Raw genomic sequence first — 22,309 nt, forward strand, 5'->3', positions numbered from 1 at the left:
TACCAGTAAGCTTGCACAGAAGTCAATCCATAGTATATGTTACTAGCTTAACTGATGTCTTTTTTTTTCTGAAGGTAATGATTTTAAACAATTCTTATATTTAGATTTTATACTCAGGAGTCATGAAGATGCGTGCATTCAGTAACTTTATAACTTACTCTTGGTTAATGTAGACAAAAATTTCAAGACAATGGCAAAACCCCTCTGGGGAATTACTGTAAAATTATTATTAGCCACTTGAAAGCAGTTAAAATGATAAAATGGAAATATTGACTACAGTCTACTAGACAGCCTTGATAAGTGCTAATTACATATTATCTCAGATAACTAACTGCATAGGCTATTAGGGCTTTCATTGGTCAGCAATGTAGTGCCTTATTATGGTTCTTTTATTTAGATATTTACAGGGGTGCGTAATTACTATGACTAAATTGCCCGACTCAGGACTTTTTGCCGTCGGACAAGTTGATTTTTACTCAGCAGTTGTCCTGATGTTGTAAAATCCATGTAAAAATGTGTAAATTTTATTTGTACAGCACGAATGAATCGATACTATACGATGCTTTTTCACCCTGTATGAGGCCTCTTGCTTCTATTGCGAAACAAGCTATGCGATTGGTCGTATTGAGGCATCCGACCAGTGCCTTAATTAGTAAATAATGCGCAGAATTATATATTCGTTGCTTCGTTGTGAATTGTTTTGATACAAAATGGACAAATTTTTTTATTTGGTCTGAAAATAATCTGAAAAGCGTAAATCAAATGTGCAGAAAGACAAAGAATATGACCACAGACGAATTTGTGTTAAATGATTTTACTTGGCTCAGAAAATACAATAAATAATTCGGACAAACTTTATTGTCATGTTTGCAGAATATTTCCCGAACTGCGGATACGCCTTCGGTCCTTTATGTAATGAAATCATTAATAAGAAAGGACACTCTTACATCGCATCAAATGTTGTCCAAACGTGTCATGCGTGTCCAAATACGAGTTTTAGCAAACAGTTAACAAGGACCCAATTTGGTTAAATAAATAAATTTTAAAAAAAAACTGTTTTTCACTATTCATTTGGACAAGTGAACTTAAGCTGTGGGCAAGTAGAAATTTTAGTCCAACTTTACCGTGGGCAGGTGGAAAAAATCCAAAATTCCAAGCCCCTGATAATAATGAAAGCATAAATGTAAAAATAACCTAATGGGCATTTCAAAGGCCTTAAAATACACATTGTACAGATATCGTTCTTATTACCTTATTCTTATATAATATCCTAGGGATATAAAGTGAAATTTCCAAGGAAGAAATGGTATTTGACAGCCTTGCATGGGTTAATGAGAAAATGTAAAAATTTGTACTTTAAAATTTGCATCTAGAAATGCACCAGAAGTCACAATTTAATGTGTAAGATACAATTGCTTTCCTAGGTGTCCCATTAGCAAAATTAATGCCAATGGAATTGTTGTCTCTCACTTCTCACCAGTGTTCATGATGTTCTCATGGCATGATGGCTTTTAACAGGGTCCTTGACTTTGCGCAATTAAAAAAATATCATAAAATGTATATTAAAAAGAACAACAAAATAACCTATTTACAAATATATGAATCAGATCACTAATAACACTGACCGACTTGACATTGTAAATTGTCACAGATTATTTTAGCGTGTCGTGCTACAAATTGAACTTTCCCGCCATATAAAGTTATAAACAAGATCGGGCACTTGCTCCAGGGTGTTTTTTTCTCATATTTTTCTAAAAATTAATTTCAAGACGAATAATATATTAAATTATTATTGGAATATACTTTTTGAATTAAAGGATAAAAATATATAGATTTAAAATGTAAAAAATATAAATCTCGTTTATACGATATCACCATCGGAATGTTTCAAAATGGCGACTGACATGTAAACATTTGTGTAATTTTCGCATTGATTCACGATTTAAGATCGTTTGCATTAACACACAACCATGACAGCTCAGTTTTCAGAAAGCGTTGCAGCTTCTCTTGTAAGAGAATATCTTAGCAGAAAGGTGCGTCATCAAATTTCTGAAATTTTGTATCATTTTTAATCAGAATGATGGATTTATCAAACTTTCAAAGTTCACCATCTCAGTCTCATCTACAAAGGTACGGGTGTAAATCAATGTGACTAGCACCTTTGGGTTAAATGCCACCAATTCATTCATATAATTATTCATATCTATTTAACTGTACAAAATATTTAATTTATTATTAATTTAAGACCTGGTTCAAAGATTGAAAATACTATGCCGGTTATTAAATCATTATAAGTCTAAGATCTTTCAACGTTTTAGGTTGCACCTAACTTCATATTCATAATATGATAAAGGCAAAGCCTCAAATGGTGCTCATTATTTACTTATACCATGAAATAGTGATATGAAAAAGGCAAAGCCTCAAAGCATTGAGCTCCAATTCCTTTTAACGTGAAATAGTATAAAATAATCGTTCAATTTTCATTTTACATTTTCCATTTTAAAACTGTCAATCAGTATTTTTTACTCTGCTTTTACTTATTCTGGTTCTCTGTGCCATTATTGTTCCCATAGAAGTGCGCTGGTGACCAGTCTACACATTCGTTTTCAGTCGGAATTCCTCGATTTTTATCATTATCTTGTAATTCGAAATGTTGCGATGTGTCAATTCAGTACTTCAGACGAAAGTTTTTAAAACCATCACTTTTAGCAGGTATTTGTTTTACCGTAAAGCTCCCTTTGCGAGCAGGCCCTTTGGCCCTTCTCTTCGAGCTTGCTATAAAATAATTGTTTATTTTTATTTGCGTTTTCCGTTTTAAAACATTCATTGGGTATTTTATACACTGTTTCCGTTTATTCTGGTTCCCTGTCCTGTTTCCATTTATTCTGGTTCCCTGTCCTATAGTGGTTCCTTTAAAAGTGCGCAGGACACCAGTCTATGCATCCATTTTCAATCAGAATTCCTTGCATTTTATCGTTTAATCTTGCAATTCGAAAAGTTGCAATGTGTCAATTCAGTACTTCCGAAGAAAGTTTTCAAAACCTTCACTATCTAGCAGGTACTCCTGTTACCGTAAAGCTCCCTTTGCGAGCAGGCCCTTTGGGCCAGCTCTTTGAGCTCACTATTACTTAATTTTGAAGGGTTTAAAGGCAGATGGACACAATTTAATCTGTAACTTTCTATATTTATTAAATGTTAATTATGGTATTGTAATATGAAAAATTGTTCTTATTCTATCTTTAAGGAAATTCATTATGCTAATTTGATTGACACTGGAAAATAATTGTAAATGTACATTAAAATGTTGTAATTGTCTTTAATAAAGTCACTGTACCTCCATCTGTACCACATTATTGCCACAGTGTAAGAAATTAGGATTTGAATCGACTAGGCTGGTCAGACTACCAGATTGGAATATTCACTAGCCCAAAAGACATTTCACTAGCACGATTCATTTGTACAAAACAGTTGTTTATATTGCCTCTGAAAAAAAAGTAGCCTGGTCGGGCTTGTTACTGTGAAAAGTTGGTAGCCTGAGGAGAAATTTAGTAGTCAGGGGCTATCGGACTACTGCTAATTTCGAACACTGTTGCCGGCAGCATAACTCTAAAAGTCTTTAGAGACTTTATAGGTAGATAAGTGCCCAAGTATTTATGAAAATTATCAAAATTATGAAGTAGGATAAGTAAATACTGCAACATTTGAATAGAACAGTGTACAACCACATTCTATTGATTAACAATTTGACAATTTTTCTTGTTCCAGGGACTTAAGACTACATTACAAGTTTTAGATGAAGAGTATCCTAGAGAAGAGAGTAGCATTAGTAACAGACAACAACTTGTGAAGGAGCTGCATATAGAGAAAATCATGAAGAAAAATAAGGTACAGTTGTAGCATACCTCAATTATCTGCTTATGGTTCTGAACTTATGTCGCAGTAAATATCTTAAATGGACTTATCCATTTTTAATGCGGACGAAACCATTATGATTTTTAGGGAAAATTATAAAATACATACTGACAGACATCTAAGGGCCTTTTCTGGCTATTTTTGGGTAAAGGCCTCTGGCGTAAATTGGGGAAAAATGTTCGAAATTGTGGGAAATTTGTGAAAATTAAAAGGCACATATGCCTCAGAAACAAATAATTTTTCCTTCCTTAGAAATGGCAAACATGAGTTTTAAAATGTTTAGATAATGGTTTTAGAGCATTACCTGAAGAAAGGAGCACTGAATGTGAAATTATTAGTCATATAGAAACAAAATGTAAACAAAGTAGTTTTTGTCTTCCATACAAAATACTGAAACTACTAATTCTCAGAAAACAAGAGAAGCAAACTATGATTTAGTTAATTGTTGTCTATTGAAAAAGGATTGTTCCTTTTATAATAGTGATGTATCAGGAGCAAAACTGCACATATACATACATCATACAATATTAATTCAATGAGCATGTACTAGTTTTACCATAATGATCATATTGATCTTTTCCACCTGAATATTTGCTTCTCATCAATTATTCAAAGTACTAAAATGTATTGGTTATAGGGCATATACAGGTTATTATTTCTTTTAATGCAATGTAGGTAAGTTTGCATAGGATTCACCTTTGCCTAAGTGATTATTACTAGATTTACAAAGGAGGTATTTATTCACAATATATTTTATTTCAAAATTAATGTACTTGTAATATTGATGTTTATAGGAACAGCCAAAGCCATTGAAGGCTATGCTGGAAGTTATAACACAATATCTGCTATCATCTAAGAATAATCAAACATTGAAGAATGGAGACATAGATGTTCCAAAATCAGCAAGTGGGTCAAGGTCATCTCTACATTCTGGTTATTCTTCACGAACTCAGTACCCAACCATGGCTAAGGTAAGGTTTATTTGTTTCATGGAACAATTAATAGTTGTATTTTCAGTGATTTTAAGTGTTTGTGGTATCCCTGGACCACACTTGCTTCCAATTAAGTTACAAGGAAAATATCAGAAGGAAAACAAATGATTCTAAATTTAGAATGAATATATAATAATTGATGTAATTATCATCAATTGTATCAGTATGGTATTTCTATTACTACTGAAAAAAGAAAGAGACCTAAAAATGGAAGAGGTCTGTGATTGAAAATTTTGATAAAGGCTGATTTCTTATTTGTTCTAATATAATATCATATCAAACATAATGGTAGTGTTGTCCTTATATCTAAGGTTGATACAAGCCCTATTATATGTGCCATAACCATGCTTCTCTATGACACCAGTACTGGTTAATTCTAGGAGGCAGACTCTGATATTGTTAATATACATTGCAAGAACATGGCTCTTTAACTTCAATACATATGATATGTTTAAACTTCAGTGAAAGAAATAATTTTTTTTGTTCAACTATATTGTGAAATTTATTTAATTTAAAAATAAACTGTATATAAGACTGCTTCATCATTGCTGGTAATTTTGTCACTCATAGGCCCATTTCTTCAATAGAAGGCTAGCATACTACATATTTGTCTGTGTTATATAGGAAGATACAGATATTGGATTTGATGGATTTCCAGTCACCCAGCAGGATGATGATGATGATTTACTCAAACCAGATCCAAATTTTTCATACCCTGTACATAAACGGAAACCTAAGAATACTCCAGTAATGCATAGTAAAAAACCAGTAGAAAGTAAAGGTTAGTAATAAAATATTGTCCAAGTGATTTGACAAAGGATATGGTTTTATGCTTTAAGCTCAAAATGAAAACTGGGGTCCTTCATATTACCAGACAAAATATGATGTTTTTTCACTGCAACTTTTATATAAAATCATGAAAACCGATGAAATTTTACCCAAGAGATTCTGGGTTCCTTATTCACATAAAACTTACCTTATCAAACACGAAAGTTAACGTTTTGACCATTAAAATGTGTCTTCAAAGTAGGGTATTAGAAGAGAAAAAATTCATGTTGACAACTCAGTTTACCATACATTGTGTTTCAAAGTATTTTGAAGTCGCGAATTGAAATTAATCTTTAAATTTTCAACAAGGGAACTACGATTGTCACGTGGCAAGGCTGAGATATTGGAAAAAACCCAAGATGTCACTAAAAATAGACACGACAGCCATGCTTGATACAAAGGGACCTATATATGGGGTTTAATGAAAATTCACATTATTAACTCTATTATCGTTTTGATTCTTCATAAATCATTAAATGTAAATGGAATTCTGTTCCTTGTCATCAGTTTTATTTTGGTCATCATGAAGCCTGTTAACTCCAGACAATACATTTTATTTACATTTCTTGTAGAGTTTCCTCCAATGATTTAAAAATTGGGAGTGATCTGTTTCCTTATTTGGTTTTTTATTTGCATTTCCTTGTAAAAAAACAACTACTGAAATACTATTTGATTTAATTCTAGATATACTTTTTAGCCTTAAAATATGTTACATTGGTCTGCTTTGATAAGGCAGAGAAGATTTAAAAGTAAAACCTATCAAGGGCCTCAATATTCGGGCATGCGCAAAAGACATTATTCCCCCGCATGACCTGGTCATGAAATAAAATAGTAAACAATGGGGAATGTAAGTTAATAAAGAACTGAATCGACAAGATTAACTCAAGAGTGGTTTTGTTGTTATTTACTTTTAAATTGAAGGTGTGTATGCGATTCAGACTGTATGACTTTTGAATTGAGATAAAAGTTAAGCACAATATGACAGGAATAGAATTTTGTCCGGTAAACTGATTGTCTGGTAAATATGAAGGATCCCAGTATGGTAAAATTTAACTATTGGTCATTAAATGTTACTAAAAAAACAAAAGGGTTTTTATCCCAAAACCACATGCCTATGGTTTAGAATATGCTTGATACAGTAGAAAAACTGTAATTGGTTTTTTTGGTCAGGTATGCAATAAAATACCATTAAAATTATTTATTACATTATTTATTTCAGTTCCACCAAAATCAAACAACTCTGACCTTGTAATTGAGGACAGTCATGAGGGAGAGACTTTGCTAGGTGATGGCAAATCGGGAGTACTTCAGCTTGAGGAGGAGGAAGATCAACTTCCTACACGGACCATGCAGTCACGACCCCGCAGTGCTGCCAAACCGATGTCTCTAGGCATGTCTGGTCCAATCACTAGTAATGTGGTTAGTTCAGCAGACTATCTCAACCTTTGTTCACTTTTATCCTTTTAGAACATTGAGAGCAGTTTCATTATTAATCCTAACTATGCTAAATATCTTAAATGGACTTGTCCGTCTGTTAATCTGGATCAAACCATTCATTATTTTTAGGGAAATTTTCCTAATATATACTGACTGTATAGCAAACAGTACAGTTTATGATTAATTAATCAGCACATATGTTCCAGCTGATATTGGTCTGCACTGGTGGCAGGAGCAGAATCTGTTGCTGCCAGCAGGCTAAGATTTAATGCTTTTTTTTAGCCCTGACCTAGCTTAATTTGTATATAGGATTTGCCTTGCTTTCAACTTTGAACAGTCCGTTATAGGTTTAAGGGACTTCACTAGATTGAAATTGTGCTGCCAACAATATTCATTCTGGTTTAATTGTATCAAATATTTATACCTGGCTCTATGCAGGTGTTATCGCCACTTAGAGTATTGCTTAATAGACATTTACCTACCTTGTTTCCAGAATTTTAATCTATTTTAGTAAACAAAAACAAAGTTATTCATTATAATATCCAAGGATTGGAATTTTAGTTTTTAGACCAGGGAAAGATGTTGTGTTGTGCATTTTTAAACTATTGCAATTATTTCATTACTAAATATTTAATGTATGAAACGAAATATATTAAATCTATTTTGATTTAAAATATATCGATTTTGCACAAAAATTTGATTTTAAGTTAAAATAAAAATTTTCATGTTGTGTTTTAATTTGCAGCTAAGGTTGCCTGTATTACAGTCACCTGAAATGATTAAGTTACATATAAATTTCATTCAAGCAATGCATTTCAACATGTTTAAACTTTCCTTTATAAAATAATTGTCAACTAACAAAATATAACCTTGATTTCAGGAAGTTTCTAGAAGAAAATTTCAGAAACCACGTCCACTGTCCGCCTCTAAAAACCAAAGACTGAATTTATTTCAAAATGACTCACCAAAAATAACTAGTCTAGACTCTACAGCAAATGCCAAAACAGTTCCAAAACCTACAGTTATAAACTCGAAACCATTACAGAGTAATAATTCTGACTTGTCTTCAGAAAAAAATAGTTCCCATGTGAAGGAGATAGAGACACTTATATCAAGTGAACGTAAGAAACCAATAAAGGATGTGTTAGATATAGAGAGTGATGGTCAGAGACCCCCAACTGCCACTCGGAGACAGTCTTCAGTAGAAAAAGAAACAAAGCATTACAGTGTTGATACTTCTAGTATTGCTGCTAAAGGCAAGAAAAATAGTTCCGGATTAGGCAGGTAAATACAGCTAAAAACATTGTTAAATTCTTAGATAATTGTTTGAGGGTGGGTGGGGGAGCAATGCTGTTTCTATGAAAGTATTATAAAGTGAGCCTGGGGCAAGTAAAATGTAAGTACATTGTATATACGAAATGACAATGAAAATAGATTTTTACACCTAGAAAACACCTGATAATGGCAAAATCAACATCTGACAGGCCCGATTTTTTTGTAGAATTTAAGTGATATATTGAGAAGTACACAGTTAATAAATTACACTTAAGTTTAGTGATGTCAAGTGATTAAATTTGATCTCTCAACCTGCTAGGACCAAAAATGACTAGCCATTGTTTCAGTGTAGAGCCAGGCCAGCCTACATTGATGTGAAGTCTGACCAGGCTTATACTGGAATGTCCAGACTTAGAACAGGGCAAATAATTTGCACAAATTTAGTAGGTTAAAGACCCATTATGCTTCAGAAATGCATTTTATGTTTGGTGTCCTGTTATAGTTTCCAAAAAAATTACTCATTGGCCAATTAAATAATCTTTTGCTTCTGTTGCTTTTTGACAATTAGTACTGTTCTAGTGATAGAGTATGTATCCTTATTTACATTAAATTATTTCATACTTTCATACTAGACAAATATTCTATCATTCAGTGTTACCCTCTTTAAGTGATTAGCATGTAACATGCACTAAAACCATTATTTTAAGTGTTATTTAAAGTGTTATAAAACTCATGTTTACTCTTCATTAACAAAAAAAACATGTTTCTTTTTGAGGCATAATGTGCAAGCAAGTATACCACTCCCATCATATTACATGTGATCTTTCAGCAATACTTCATCCTCAAGTTCTATCAAGGTGGGTGATCTTGAGATGGGCGAAGTAGATGGTCTAGATGATGATATTGCCAACCTGAATGTCGGCCCTCGTGTCATGTCGGCCAAGGTTAATAAAAGCCAACACAATTGTAAACATATAGATGTTAAAACTGCTGTGGTATGTCCTTTCTTGTGTACAGAAAAAAATGTAATAATGTATTTGTATTGTTCTTTAGTATTATAAGCATCTGACATCTTTACAAAGGGAGGAGTTGTTTGTTTTATTGTTAAATGTGAACATATTTTGTCATCACAGCTATTAAATATGTAAATTAACAAATAAAGTTAAGTAGTGGCATAGTTGAAGACATGTTCAATTGACAGGGAACCTGCTGCTGTTTATATTTTGACTGAATTTTCACCATTTCTGACAGGTCAAAAAATATAAACAGTATCACTCATATATCAATGACAGCTCTAATATTTCTTTCTATAATAATCATTTTGTATGAGATATTATGTTAGTTACACTATTCATATTTTGTGATCATTAGTCTCTAATCATGAAACTTTAATCATAAAAGATAAACTTTATGATGTCTGTCCTAGAGCATGATAGTACTTAATGCAGGTTTATAATGTTACATAGAAGTGTCAGTTTACCAAATCTTATATCTTAATATTGATACCAAAAAATAGAAAAAAAACACATGTTTATTATGAAAAACAAAGTTATCATATGACTTATTGCTGTATATTATAGGCACTAAAATCTTTGATATTTGGGACACCAATGCAGAGTTTTAATGATGAATGGAAGTTTCAAAGTTACAGTTTCTGTGATATGCCCAAACTAAAATATGGTATTGTTCAGAAGAAGGTAAGTTATATATCAACTGGTAATTACAATAGCTTCTAATTATAAAAAAAACCTGTAGGACATGAAATTGACAGTTTGATTCACTTAAAGAAAGAAACTTTGGGATCAATATATTGTCCACAAAAATGGCGTTGGAGCATTTGTTTGTATCTTCTGTCTGTTTCCCACTAAGACTAAAATTGATCTCTGTTGACCAGTATTGATTAATTAATTTGATTATGACTTTCATATTGACTCACATTTTTTGCCAAGCATTTCAGTGTTCAGACAAATCACCATTAATTGTCTAATTATCATGATAAATGATGGATTTCAGTGATTAATTAAGCATATTTAGTACCTTGCTGGAAGAAGATGGGTCTATTCAGGGAGCTACCAACTCATGCAAAAAAATTTATATACAAAGATACAACCAAGAACTCTTTATAACAGGAACTCTTGACCACAATGATTCTAATACATGACTTAAGTCCAAACAAGTTAAACAAATATGCAATCTGATTAATTATTAAAATAAGCTCTAAATAACAGAGCATTTAGAAATAAGTAGATCTGATTGACAAATATGTTGGCAATATTTGATCAAGATTATACATGTATGTTGTTTTCTTGATAAGCCTTATGAACAAAAACTTTCTGCATCAACAGGGAGGCCCTTGTGGTGTTCTAGCCAGTGTTCAAGCTTGTGTTTTACAAGAACTTTTATTTGGGGAAAAGAAAGTCGCAATTCAGAGATTGTAAGTAGAAATTTTTTCTCGCAGATTGTTTCTTTTATTTGATTTTATAATTGAGTTCGGTTTTTTTTGTGACATGGTAATTCTAGGTTTTTGGATTTGAATGTTTGTCTGAAATAATGTTGTTTAATTTGAACTTTTGGTTTAATAACTGTGAGCTAATTCTCAAAAAAGGTAAATGTAATTTGTTTCATGAAAAATATCTGGTGATTGGTTTGAGTTTCTATCCATTATGGAGCACGCTGAGTTTAAATAATATAATGGGGGCAACCATCCTACACCAGTTAAGTGGCTATCAAATTCAAACCTCCAAATTTTATACCAGGCACAGTTCATTGCTTAAAGTATGTAAAAACAAACACTTTTTATTTTATTAGCTTTCCTTCATTATAACATCGATAAATCTAAATTTTCATAATATTTTAGCCAGACTGGGCCATGATTTCTGAATCTTTTGATGCTGAATTGTTGTTGCTTTTGATATTTTCTATTAACTTAAATACCGAAGTTTCCTCTTTCTGTGCTGATTTAAGAACATCTTATTTTATGTTTGATCATGAAAAAAACTTTTATATTGAATACTTAAAGGACATTGGTTTTAATTTATGTATCTGAGACACTTTTTTATGTTTACAATGATTTTATTATTTGTTCAGTAATGAGCCAACTTGTGAAGAAAGAACTGATGCATTAGCCATTGCCCTTGCCAAAATATTCTGGAGAGCTGGCGAGAAGAGAAAAGCAGTTGTTTGTTTGTAAGTTAAAAGATACTTGATAAAACTTATGAAATAAGCAGAAAAGCAGGTGTGATAGCTTTACTCAACCTGCAAATATGTAGAAATAACACTGTGACAACTCTGGAGGCTCTTAAAGTATAAAACTAAAAATACTAACATTATATAAAGATTTGTTATTAAAAACACACAGCATTTATTTGAGCCAATTTCATGAAAATGCAAAAAAAATGGTTCAATATTGGGATAACTGTGCAACCAATGGCATGAAAGAATTTTGGTTCATTATTGAAGTTTAGTAAGTTTTCATTAGAGTTAAAGAATAATGGAACAATTACACTAACCCTGGAAGCAACATTATTATGGTCGGTGCACAACTTTGTAGAGGTTTTGCAAGCAATTTAATTTCTTATTAGCTAAAAATTTAAAACTTCATACCTGTTACTTGAATAAGTATATACATGTAAATTGGGATAAACCAACTTTTTATTGTACATGTACTTGAGCATATATCTAGTAGAATTTTTTTATCGTATACATTTTTAGACCGTCTAGTCGGCCTGTTATAGGCAGTGGTGGAAAGTTCAAAGCTGATGAGTTCATAGAAACTGTAAGTTCATAATGTTTATATTGAAAAATTTTAAGGTATTTCTTTTCAATTTACATATCACCAGTACATGTAAATCTTCAACTTTTATGCTTTATGCTTTAATGATTTCTACACTGTCTCCCTAATTATTATTTCTTCAGCTATTCTAATCAAGTGATCTTTGTGTATATCTACATGTATATAGTTTTATATTAGTAATAATGCATGAATGGTACTTGAACAGGCTTTATTGGAGACTAAAATTTTATTTCTTGCTGTTGCTTCAGAAACGCCTGGATTTTAGAATTTTACTTATACAATATGCTTACTATACAAGTAACAAGAATAAAAAAAGTAACAGGAATAATTATAACTGTTCAATAAAGTAAACTTTAACCTTTATATCCAGTGTAATTATTGCCAATTTTGATGGAAATTTATCATTTTAAATGAGAATATGTACAAAGTTTAAATTTTGCATGAAAAAAAGTTATGATGCTGGTAGATTTTAACCTTTGGAATCTGTGTTGTTTTTCATTTGCAATTAAGTATATAACAAACATAAATTGATTTTCTTTTTTCAGTTATCTTTGTACACTTTTGTGGATTTTGATGATCTCAATAATTTTATGAAACAAGTAACTAATCAGGTAGGTTCTTCTTATAATTTTAACTTAAAGCTGCATACCTCCAGGAGAGCCAACATATTTTAAGAAAAGCAAACCTGAGAAAATTGCACTAAAATTGTTAGAAAAGTAAAGATTCAAGTAATAATTTACATGTTATATGTCATTTAATGACTAATTTGCAGTTTTTGTAACCAAATTTCTACTGTTTTACTAAAAGGAGTTTTGCATATGTTGATCTATTGGGTGATATATATGAATTTTAAGTGTCATTTGGGATGTGTTATTTACTCTCTTTGTTCTACTTATAATATTTTACATTTAAATACATTTTTGAATTTTTCATGAAAATAAGCATTCATCTGGAGGCCTACTGCTTTAAGTTTTTGGTCTGTATTTTCGTCCAAACAAGATAATGAGCAAACATTTTCAATGCATATTTTTAGACAAAATTCTTTGTTTTGCATTATTATTATATAACTGAACAGAACAGAACAGAAACTTTATTTCTTGGTTTAAGCATAAAAAGCTCATCACCTGATATTACATATACAAATACAACATAAAATACATATGTGGCACATGAAATGAACATATATGATTGCAAAATAATGTTTTATGTAATGTGAGAATGTTTACTGAGATAAGAAATTACTTAAAAAGCATATGTATAAATGTATATAATACACAAGAATTTGTCTATCTTTACCTAACAGTATCAAAGTAAGCTACAATACATTTTTATGTTTGAGAAATTCGCTAATGAATCCACACAAAAAACCACTAGAATAGTCAATGTGACAAATGAAGGGGAATAACTTAAGTAATTTATATAACAAGTATTTTAACATTTACTTCCCTTTAATAATTCATGATCAATATTAATAGAATTAATTTCTGAATGATAAATGAAATACCTTTACTGATTTTCTACGTTTTTATATAAAGAAAAAAAAAACCGACAAATAAGCGAAACAAACAATACTAAATTAAGGCAAAACTAGACTTAATTATAAAGATTATTTTTGTCAAAACATTTTATCATGGTATTTATATATTTGTTATGTGTTGGAAAACAGACAGACACGCAACTATATATTTTATTTCAGAAGATGCATATATAAATAAAATATAATTGTACAATATCATAGTCACATATAACATGATGAAAATACAATGTGTATTTAACAGTGACAATGATACTTTTTAATTTAGTAAAAAAAATCCAAAAAATAACAGAAAAAAAACAGAGAAAGAGAGCAAAGCTTACACGTCAGTATAACATATTGTTTTAACTGTAATAATGAAAATAAGGTTATGTTTTTAAGGATTACATATAACAGTTCAATGTTTAATTTATTACAGTTTGAATTGGATGGTTTAGGAGGCGTGATTCTGTCATTATATTCTGTTATATTGTCAAGGAAAGTTGAAGGGTGAGTTAAAATGTTCTTGAAACTTTGATAGTATTAGTACAGCCATTTAGAATAATATAACTAAATAGAAGTAAAATGCATCTTTTTTTCTGTCAAAAATTATATAATATAAAGTAATAAATACTCCCTGTAGTACTGAGACTCAAAAGGACATGGTGTTTTTTACTTATATTAAATAATGATAAGATAGGCTTCAGTCACACTTCAGATACTACTTTTATATTCTTCTTGACCCCCTACCCTCCTGGACTTGAAAGTGGTTTGCCTTTGGCACCAATATAGAGCCAGGCATGCCTGCACAACCACGTTATTTATATATTCCCAAAACTGACAATTGCAAAAATGAAAGCTTGAGAAATCCTAAAACAGTCAATACAGTACGCTCACCGCGGGTTTTGCTTTTTCCGCGATACCACCGCGGACAATTTTTTTTTATCGCGGACAAACGCGGGGGTTCGTCCGCGATGAAAGCCTAATTTCCCCCGCGATCCCCGGTGTTCAGTTGTTTCCACCGCGGACAAAATTCTGACGACCGTTCTTCATTCGTCGATAAAATCAGTTTCCCGCGGGGGAACGCCATGGTCAGTTGGTCAGTATAAATTAACCTCCAAAATAATAGTTATAATAATTATTATTTTTTAACGTCATCTTTTTTACACAATGACTTGAAAATTGACCACAATCGTCTCCTTAAACGTTATTACAGTAAACTTCACTTATAGCGAACACGGTTATAGCGAACTTCCGGTTATAAGGAACAATTTATTTTGGCCCGAATTTTACCCTTCTTTATTTAATATAAAAATATACGGTTATAGCGAACATGGTTATAAGGAATTATCGCTTATAAGGAACTCATTTCTTTGTCCCAATCTAGTTAAAAGTGCAGAAAATTACACTTTTATAACGAACTCCAAATATCGGCTATTCGTAAATATATCCCGCATTTTCAACTTTCGTTTTCATTGGCACGGAATAAAACTCGCGGAATGTACCGTTTATTGTTGTATGTAATTCAATATATCTATGAAATGAATTTATATAGAAGTATGTAATAGTTTTCTATTTAGTATATTTTTTGCATGAGTTCTTGTCACAAAGATAAAACGGTAATTCCTTTTATTCTATAATTTCTTTTCTTTAATAGTTTTGCTCGAGTAAAATGAAAATCGGTTTTCAACATAATCACGCATGCTTGCAAACATAATCCATAGAAAACTACAAAGTATGATTGATTGAAATGAAAAGAAATCTATATATTTCATAAGTAACAGTCACCCTTAAAATATAATAGAATATATTCAATATAAAAGGAAGAAAAATGGAAAATCTTGTTTATTCTTATTCATTGAAAGAAAACGAAAAGCACTGAGTTGTGAAGAAACAAAATATATTTTATGAAAAATTGAGAAAGGGAGTAAAACTAAAACAGAAATAGCAAAGGATTTTCAAATTCCAAAATGTACGCTCTCGGGTATTGTGTCTAAAAAAGAAATAAATGACTTATTATTCTTAAAGATCCTGTAACACATTTTTTTCATGGTTTTATTTCATAAATATGATGCTCAAATTAAGATTTGTCAATATTGTAAGTTCCAATAAGCATTATTTATAAAGATATTACCCAATTTAACATTTCATGTAAATAAAGGGAGGTAATTAGAATTTTATTTTCCATAAATTCTAAGTCAAATTTTCCAATAAGAAAAGAATGCATGTAATTGATTGATTAAATTTTATGTGCACAAATATTTGCAGTAGACATTTTACATATCCTTTGATGTTTGAAAATTGTTTTATTTGCATAATTATTTACATATATAATTTTTGCAAGTGTGGTATTCACACAGTAATAATATATCAATCACAAAGCATACAGGATCTTTAATCAAATGCTCTTAAAAATGGCGAACGATGTTTAACAATCAGTTCGTTATATGTAAATCTGTTCGCTATAAAAACTCCTGATACAAGGAACTAATTCGCTATATGCTTACAAGGAACTCCGGATATAAGGAACAGATTTTGAATGTCCAAATGAGTTCGTTATAAGCGGAGTTTACTGTATACGTTAAATTTTTTGAACGGAATTTGAAATAAAAATAATTACAGCTGTACCTGTTTTTGTTGTTGTTTTTAATATTTTTATTATAAACGTCCACAAAACTATTCGTCCACATACCAATATTTTTACAACTGAAATCGTCATTTATCACTGTCATCTTTACTTTTTCATTCCTTGTGGTTCTCAAAGTATTATTGCTGTTAAACTATATGGGAGCCATAAATATGATACTTAGTAAAAAAAGGACATTTGTGCTGATTTCTCAATGATGACTGACGCTACAGTACATGTCCTGTAAGAGGTCGATGAGTGTGAATACAAGACAAGACATAAATAAAATACATGTACATATATTAGAAATAAAAGAAAAATATATTTAAACCATCTAAATACGTTCAATTGTATGTACTTAAAACTACATGTTGTCTACAAATACTATTATTCCTATGAACAATAATATCTTAAGATAAAAATAAAATGAAATATTTTTAACTTGAAAATCGGTCGATCGAAGTTCTTAGAAAATAACTGCCATGTGCTTGTTTGCCTTATATACATGTATGTAAATGCATACTGTTCATAATAAAATAACAAAAAGTATAATGTCAAGTTTAACAAAATTCTGCAAAAAAAATCTAATAAAAAATAAAAAAGAACAAACAAACAAACTACTAAAACAAAAATGAAAATAAACTTCAACAGTTGATACAAACTTCAAAACATATACATTACGCTCACACCTGTAATTAGATAAATCAAGAATATCATTTAATATATATTTTGGTGAAATAAATGCTTTCTTTTAAAGTTCCAAATAAAATACAAGACTTTATGATCAACATGCAAATAAACAGAAACCGTAAAACGCATCTGACAATTAAAAGAGACGTCCTGGAATATTGCCTGAATAAATTGCTGAGGGTTACGTTTTCAAAGTTTTTAAATAAGAAACAAAAGCTGGCATATAAATTGTTGTAGTATGTTTTTTTTATAAATGTCATATGCCGAATTTTTCATTCTTTCTCACTACCATGAAGTTGCGACGACAATGATTTATCTTAATGTCAAATACATATTATACATAACCCAACACAATAACAAGAAGAAGAACAAGAAATACACTGCATTTGTACATGTACTTTAACAACAAAACAGAAAACAAACAAACAAATTTTACATATAGTTATATGTACAGTACATGTTACAGTACGCACGTATACTGATGTTTAAATACAGTAATTAATTTTTAAAATTTAAGGTTTCCACCGCGTTGACCGGTGTTTGACCACCGCGTTCCTCCGCAATTTACCGCTGCGTTCCGCGGGGAAACGGTTTCAGCCGCCGATTTATGTCCGCGGTGGTGAAAATTTTCTGTCCGCGGGGTCACGCGGACAATATCTGAGCAAATTTTCGTCCGCAGTAAACCTCATCCGCGGGGTCACGCGGGTTTTGAAAAAGTCGCGCTGAGCGTACTGTATTTAAAGATATTTTTGTTTTGTTGGTAAATAATATTACTGTTGTGTAACTTAAATTAATTTTCTGTTATTTACAGTGTTAAAGATGACATGGATGTGCCAACAAACAAACTAATGGGAGCTCATGGTTATTGTACTCAGGTAACTATTATGATCTTCGACTTGTTTCTCAAACTATTTGTAAACATGAGTGTGTTAAATTTCATAAATGGATTTGTTCATCTTTTTAATCTGGACTTAACCATTTCTTATTTTTGGGGGGGGAAATTTCAAGAGGATACTGATTATACCAATGTGCACTTTTGTGCCTGAAATAATGATAAGTTAATCACTCTTCATCAATGAAGTAGCAAAGTGGCTATATAACTTAAAAGGAGGAAATACATCAATGAAGTATGAAGAGTTGTACCCTATGTTGGTTCATTGTGACCTAAAAAATTCAGTTTTAAACAATCACTTATATTATTTCAGGAAATGGTGAATTTATTTATATCAGGACGTGCTGTGTCTAACGTGTTTAATGATGTGATGGAGCTAGACTCGGGAGAAGGCAATATTATGATACTAAAAGGCGTTGTGTCCCGGTGTGATGTTGGTCTCTTGTCTCTGTTTGAACATTATAAATCTTGCCAGGTATTTATTGCTTAGCAATAATTGTTATATTGATGTCTTTGCCTAAATATTTCTCAATCATTATAATTTCTAAATTTGAGTCACAGGGTTATCTGAGGTCTGTCTATTAACTGAAGATGGAATGTTGCCTTCTGACATGAAAAAGTGCCTGTGTGATATAAAACCCAAAGAAATGATGTCTTTTCCAAGTATATTTGTCTCACAAAATAAAGATAGCTTTTATTTTTAAGTCTCACTCAGTATGATGAATACTTCTAATTCAGTTTATGACTTGTGTGAAGTGTTATCTGATAATGTTTTATATACATGTATTCTATTCTTTAATAAAACATGTTTGTTCTAGGTTGGAACATACCTCAAGACACCCCGTTATCCTATCTGGGTTGTTTGTAGTGAAAGTCATTTCAGCGTGTTATTCTGCACGAAGAAAGAATTAACTAGTGACTGGAAAGCGGAGAAACGATTTGATCTCTATTATTATGACGGCCTTGCCAGACAACAAGAGGAAATAAAACTGACAATATGTATGTTGTTGTTTATAATACATTGTACATGTATTACACATAATTTCTATAAACTGTTCAGGCATTTCAGTATATCATGATATTTTAACAAAGGTTGAAATTATTTTTGAAATGAGATTTATTAATGTGATAGAATTAAGAACATCATGTATCATGTAAGTCAGTTGCCGGCAGTTTCAGACTGGAATACTCAGCATTTAAGTAATATAGTACATCATGCATCATGCACAACAGTGTTAGCCCATACCTCAACGGCACTGGATGACTGGAAGATAAATAAAATACATTTAGTCATTTATGAACACTGCTTTCTTATCATTTAGATTTTTTAAAGGACAGTTAACAGTGAAAACAAAAAATACTTAGCAGAAGGTAATTAAGTGATCAAAACGTTAAAACTCTATATAATTTATATAGATCAAAACAGGCAGTCATTGACTTGTATGTTGTTACTATTTGTTTGGCTCTAATTTTGTCATGGTTTTGGTTTTGATAGGTCAATCCACGAATTTAAGATCTAACGAAATTTAGTTTTGTCTGCTGTAAGATTATTTTGCATCACATTATTTACATTTTATCTTTTGGAAAAATAAACAGTCCACAAAAATTTGTGGAGAAACCAGGAAAATGTGTGTGTTTTTGTGTAAAAACCACGAAATTTCATGTGTACGAAATTGAGTGAATTCTCAGTATGTTATTCAATATTTTTAGTGACTAACAGCAGATCATTTGTTCAACCATCAGATGAAGAACTTGTGCCTCCAATAGATCACTGCATTAGAACAAAGTAAGATTTTACTTAACACAACTATACATGTATATATATAAACATTCATTCATTAGAGGTTGAAACTATTTAAATATAACTATTGAAATTGTTATGTTGATGCTGCTGTGTAAAAGTTAACCTACTGAATTTGTGTAATAGACTTGCCCTGCTTTGAATTTGGAACAGTCCATTCCAAGTTTCAGGGATTTCAATATCAAAATAGAAAAATTGAGGTACCAACAGTTTAAAGCCTGGTCAGACTGCACAGATGTTCTGGCTGACCCAGGCTCTATACTGGTGGCAGAGACTAATCACTTTCAGCTTAGAGTGTAATAACTTAGGATCCTAAACAGCCAAGAGTTTGCTTGATACAAATGATTGGCATTTAACTTACAATGTTTGTTGATTCATATCTCAGTGTATGAACTGAAGTAATAAAACAAAATGCAAGTACTGACTGTTTATGCTTGATTATCAGATTTATCTTTTTAATTTATATATAATTGTAACAAGTATGAAGACAATCTGTTAAGAAATAAATAAAAAAAATTCAATGCCAACAGCACTGGCAATGACATGGGCCATAACTACAACACCATGACTGTAGCAGTAGCTCAAATAATTTCTCCAAATAATACTAGCAATCAGGCAGTAAGTGTTTATAAGATTGAACTTTGGAACTAATATGTGATGTAATAAGATAGGCAGGAAGAAATGAGCTCACATCTACTGGTGGGAAAATTGTTTTTTTAAGAAATTTAAGTATGTATGTATACTATGATTTTATTTATAGGTGGGAAGGAGCAGAAGTTGACTGGAATGGAACGGAACCATTGTTATAGGAGGGGGATGATGATCAAAGAAAAATGAAGGAGGATACTTTCTCAATACCACAGTAACCGAAATATTTAAAACAGTTGATGAAATTACAGAAATATTGTTGGTTACTTCTCAGTGGACAGATAGAGGTTACGTTGTCAACAAACAGCGCCTGTGATAACAAAATATTTTATGTTAATATCAAAGTTATATTTATTTATGAAGAGTGATATAAAATGTAATATAGAAGTATATGGGTGGGCTTCATAAATGTTAGTGCTTAATGACAGTGAATGACAGCCATAAAAAGTGACATTTCATATACTAAAGAATGCAAGATAGAATTTTACATAGATGACTTGATTTTTGTTAAGAAAGGGCAAGTAAAGACAGTTAAACATAACATATCATACATTATTCCTATCTTGGAAACTGTCAGTGCTGTGACCCCCTAATGCCGCTCTGGATCTGTGCTCGAGTTCTAATATATTTTTTGTGCCAATCCTTGTTTTAGTGCATACAACTTAACATTTATCATTTACATAGGCAACTTTGTATGTCCAATGCTGATTGGTATTGTTCATGTGATATTTGTCATCAAGAAAAACATAGCAGGCTTTGCTTTATGTTAGTTCTGTTAAATCCACATTTCATATTTATATCAAATCAGTTCTCTTTTAATATTTAAGTCAAATATGCTTTGTTTATGTCTCAGTTACTTGTTTTATTGATATTTATGTCTATACTTAAAATACATATCATACTAGGTTTTGTGGATAGATGTGTTCATAGATTTAGCAAAGATGCCAAATATAAATGTTAGATCTGATATACAATGTATATAATTTACTGTCTAAAATTTTACTAAATCAGAGGGGTCAGATACACACATATATGCGTTTTTTTAAATATTTTTGGCTTAAATTGCCAAATTTGTCCCATCTTTGGCATAGGTTATATATACCATATATTTATTATCCAGCATGTGTGTATGTTGTGTGTCTTGAGTCCTTTGTGCAAAATTTGTAGAACGGCCTAGTCCTGCTTTGAGTTGGGCATAGTCCAGTGTAAAGTTCAGGGATTTCAATAATAAAATACATGTACTACAAAGGCTGGCCTGGGGCTCAGGCTGGCCTGGGATTCTGTACCGGTGGCACCATAATGCTTGCTAGTATTGAAATAGTTAAAATAGTCCGTGTGCAATGTTATTTCAACACATACTTCTATTATTAAAGTAAAGATATGCTATTTTTATCGCAATTTATTGAGTGTTTATTGTTAAAACTTCACAGATCTTTTACTGTAGATTTTATGGATATGGTCATTATATGAATTAAAATATTCATATTGTTTTACGTACAGTTTGGATTTATTTTATTGCCATTTTAAATATGAATATATGTATAGAGTCTAGAGACATGTACAGTATTTCAAAAAGCTAACTATGAAAACAGACCGAAACCATTTAAATAACTTTGGAAGGGGACACCCAAGGATCATTCCTTTAAAGTTTGGTTACTGTGCAGTCATTGGTTTCAGAGGAGTTGTTGTTTAAAGTCACTGTTGATTATATAAGCAGCATGACGACAGAGGGTGGGGGATCACAATAAGACGGCTTAGTAGAATAAAAATTAGTCATCTGAAGCCAGTTTGAATAAAAAGGACTAAATTATGTTAAACTACTTATCAGAGACGTCGAACTTACAGTGCATTATAATATTGCATTGTTATTTCAAGTTAATATATCTAACAGGTCCTGAGATG

The 22,309-nt window shown here is 31.3% G+C and overlaps 2 protein-coding genes across 2 annotated transcripts in view; one reads left to right on the forward strand and one right to left on the reverse strand.

The window, feature by feature from the left end:
• The window catches only part of LOC132758416 (transmembrane channel-like protein 7), a 32,226-nt gene extending 30,489 nt beyond the window's left edge, over positions 1-1,737 (reverse strand). The window contains exon 1 of the mRNA XM_060750088.1: positions 1,626-1,737. Coding sequence (XP_060606071.1) covers positions 1,626-1,636 — 11 coding nt within the window. The 5' untranslated portion in view covers positions 1,637-1,737. The remainder of the gene's footprint in view (positions 1-1,625) is intronic.
• Positions 1,738-1,867: 130 nt separating this feature from the next.
• LOC132758414 (probable ubiquitin carboxyl-terminal hydrolase MINDY-4) lies at positions 1,868-21,900 on the forward strand. Its single transcript, XM_060750086.1, has 18 exons — positions 1,868-2,033; positions 3,766-3,885; positions 4,707-4,883; positions 5,529-5,685; positions 6,952-7,151; positions 8,050-8,453; positions 9,274-9,439; positions 10,025-10,141; positions 10,790-10,878; positions 11,532-11,630; positions 12,156-12,219; positions 12,783-12,848; positions 14,190-14,260; positions 17,878-17,941; positions 18,272-18,433; positions 18,777-18,957; positions 19,669-19,744; positions 20,520-21,900. Exons 1-18 carry the CDS (start codon positions 1,971-1,973, stop codon positions 20,566-20,568), a joined length of 2,325 nt encoding a protein of 774 aa, XP_060606069.1. The 5' UTR covers positions 1,868-1,970; the 3' UTR covers positions 20,569-21,900.
• Positions 21,901-22,309: the final 409 nt, after the last annotated feature.

Source organism: Ruditapes philippinarum, unplaced genomic scaffold, assembly GCF_026571515.1.
Source record: "Ruditapes philippinarum isolate M1 unplaced genomic scaffold, ASM2657151v2 ctg644_1_1_1_1, whole genome shotgun sequence".
Classification (NCBI taxonomy): Eukaryota; Metazoa; Mollusca; class Bivalvia; order Venerida; family Veneridae; genus Ruditapes; species Ruditapes philippinarum.

Bases quoted from the DNA above. Each gene is read 5' to 3' on its own strand.
- LOC132758414 (XM_060750086.1), top strand. From the start codon at position 1,971: ATGACAGCTCAGTTTTCAGAAAGCGTTGCAGCTTCTCTTGTAAGAGAA. The intron at 5,686-6,951 runs GTTAGTAATAAA...TATTTATTTCAG, and splicing joins AAAACCAGTAGAAAGTAAAG to TTCCACCAAAATCAAACAAC. The intron at 12,849-14,189 runs GTAGGTTCTTCT...AATTTATTACAG, and splicing joins TGAAACAAGTAACTAATCAG to TTTGAATTGGATGGTTTAGG.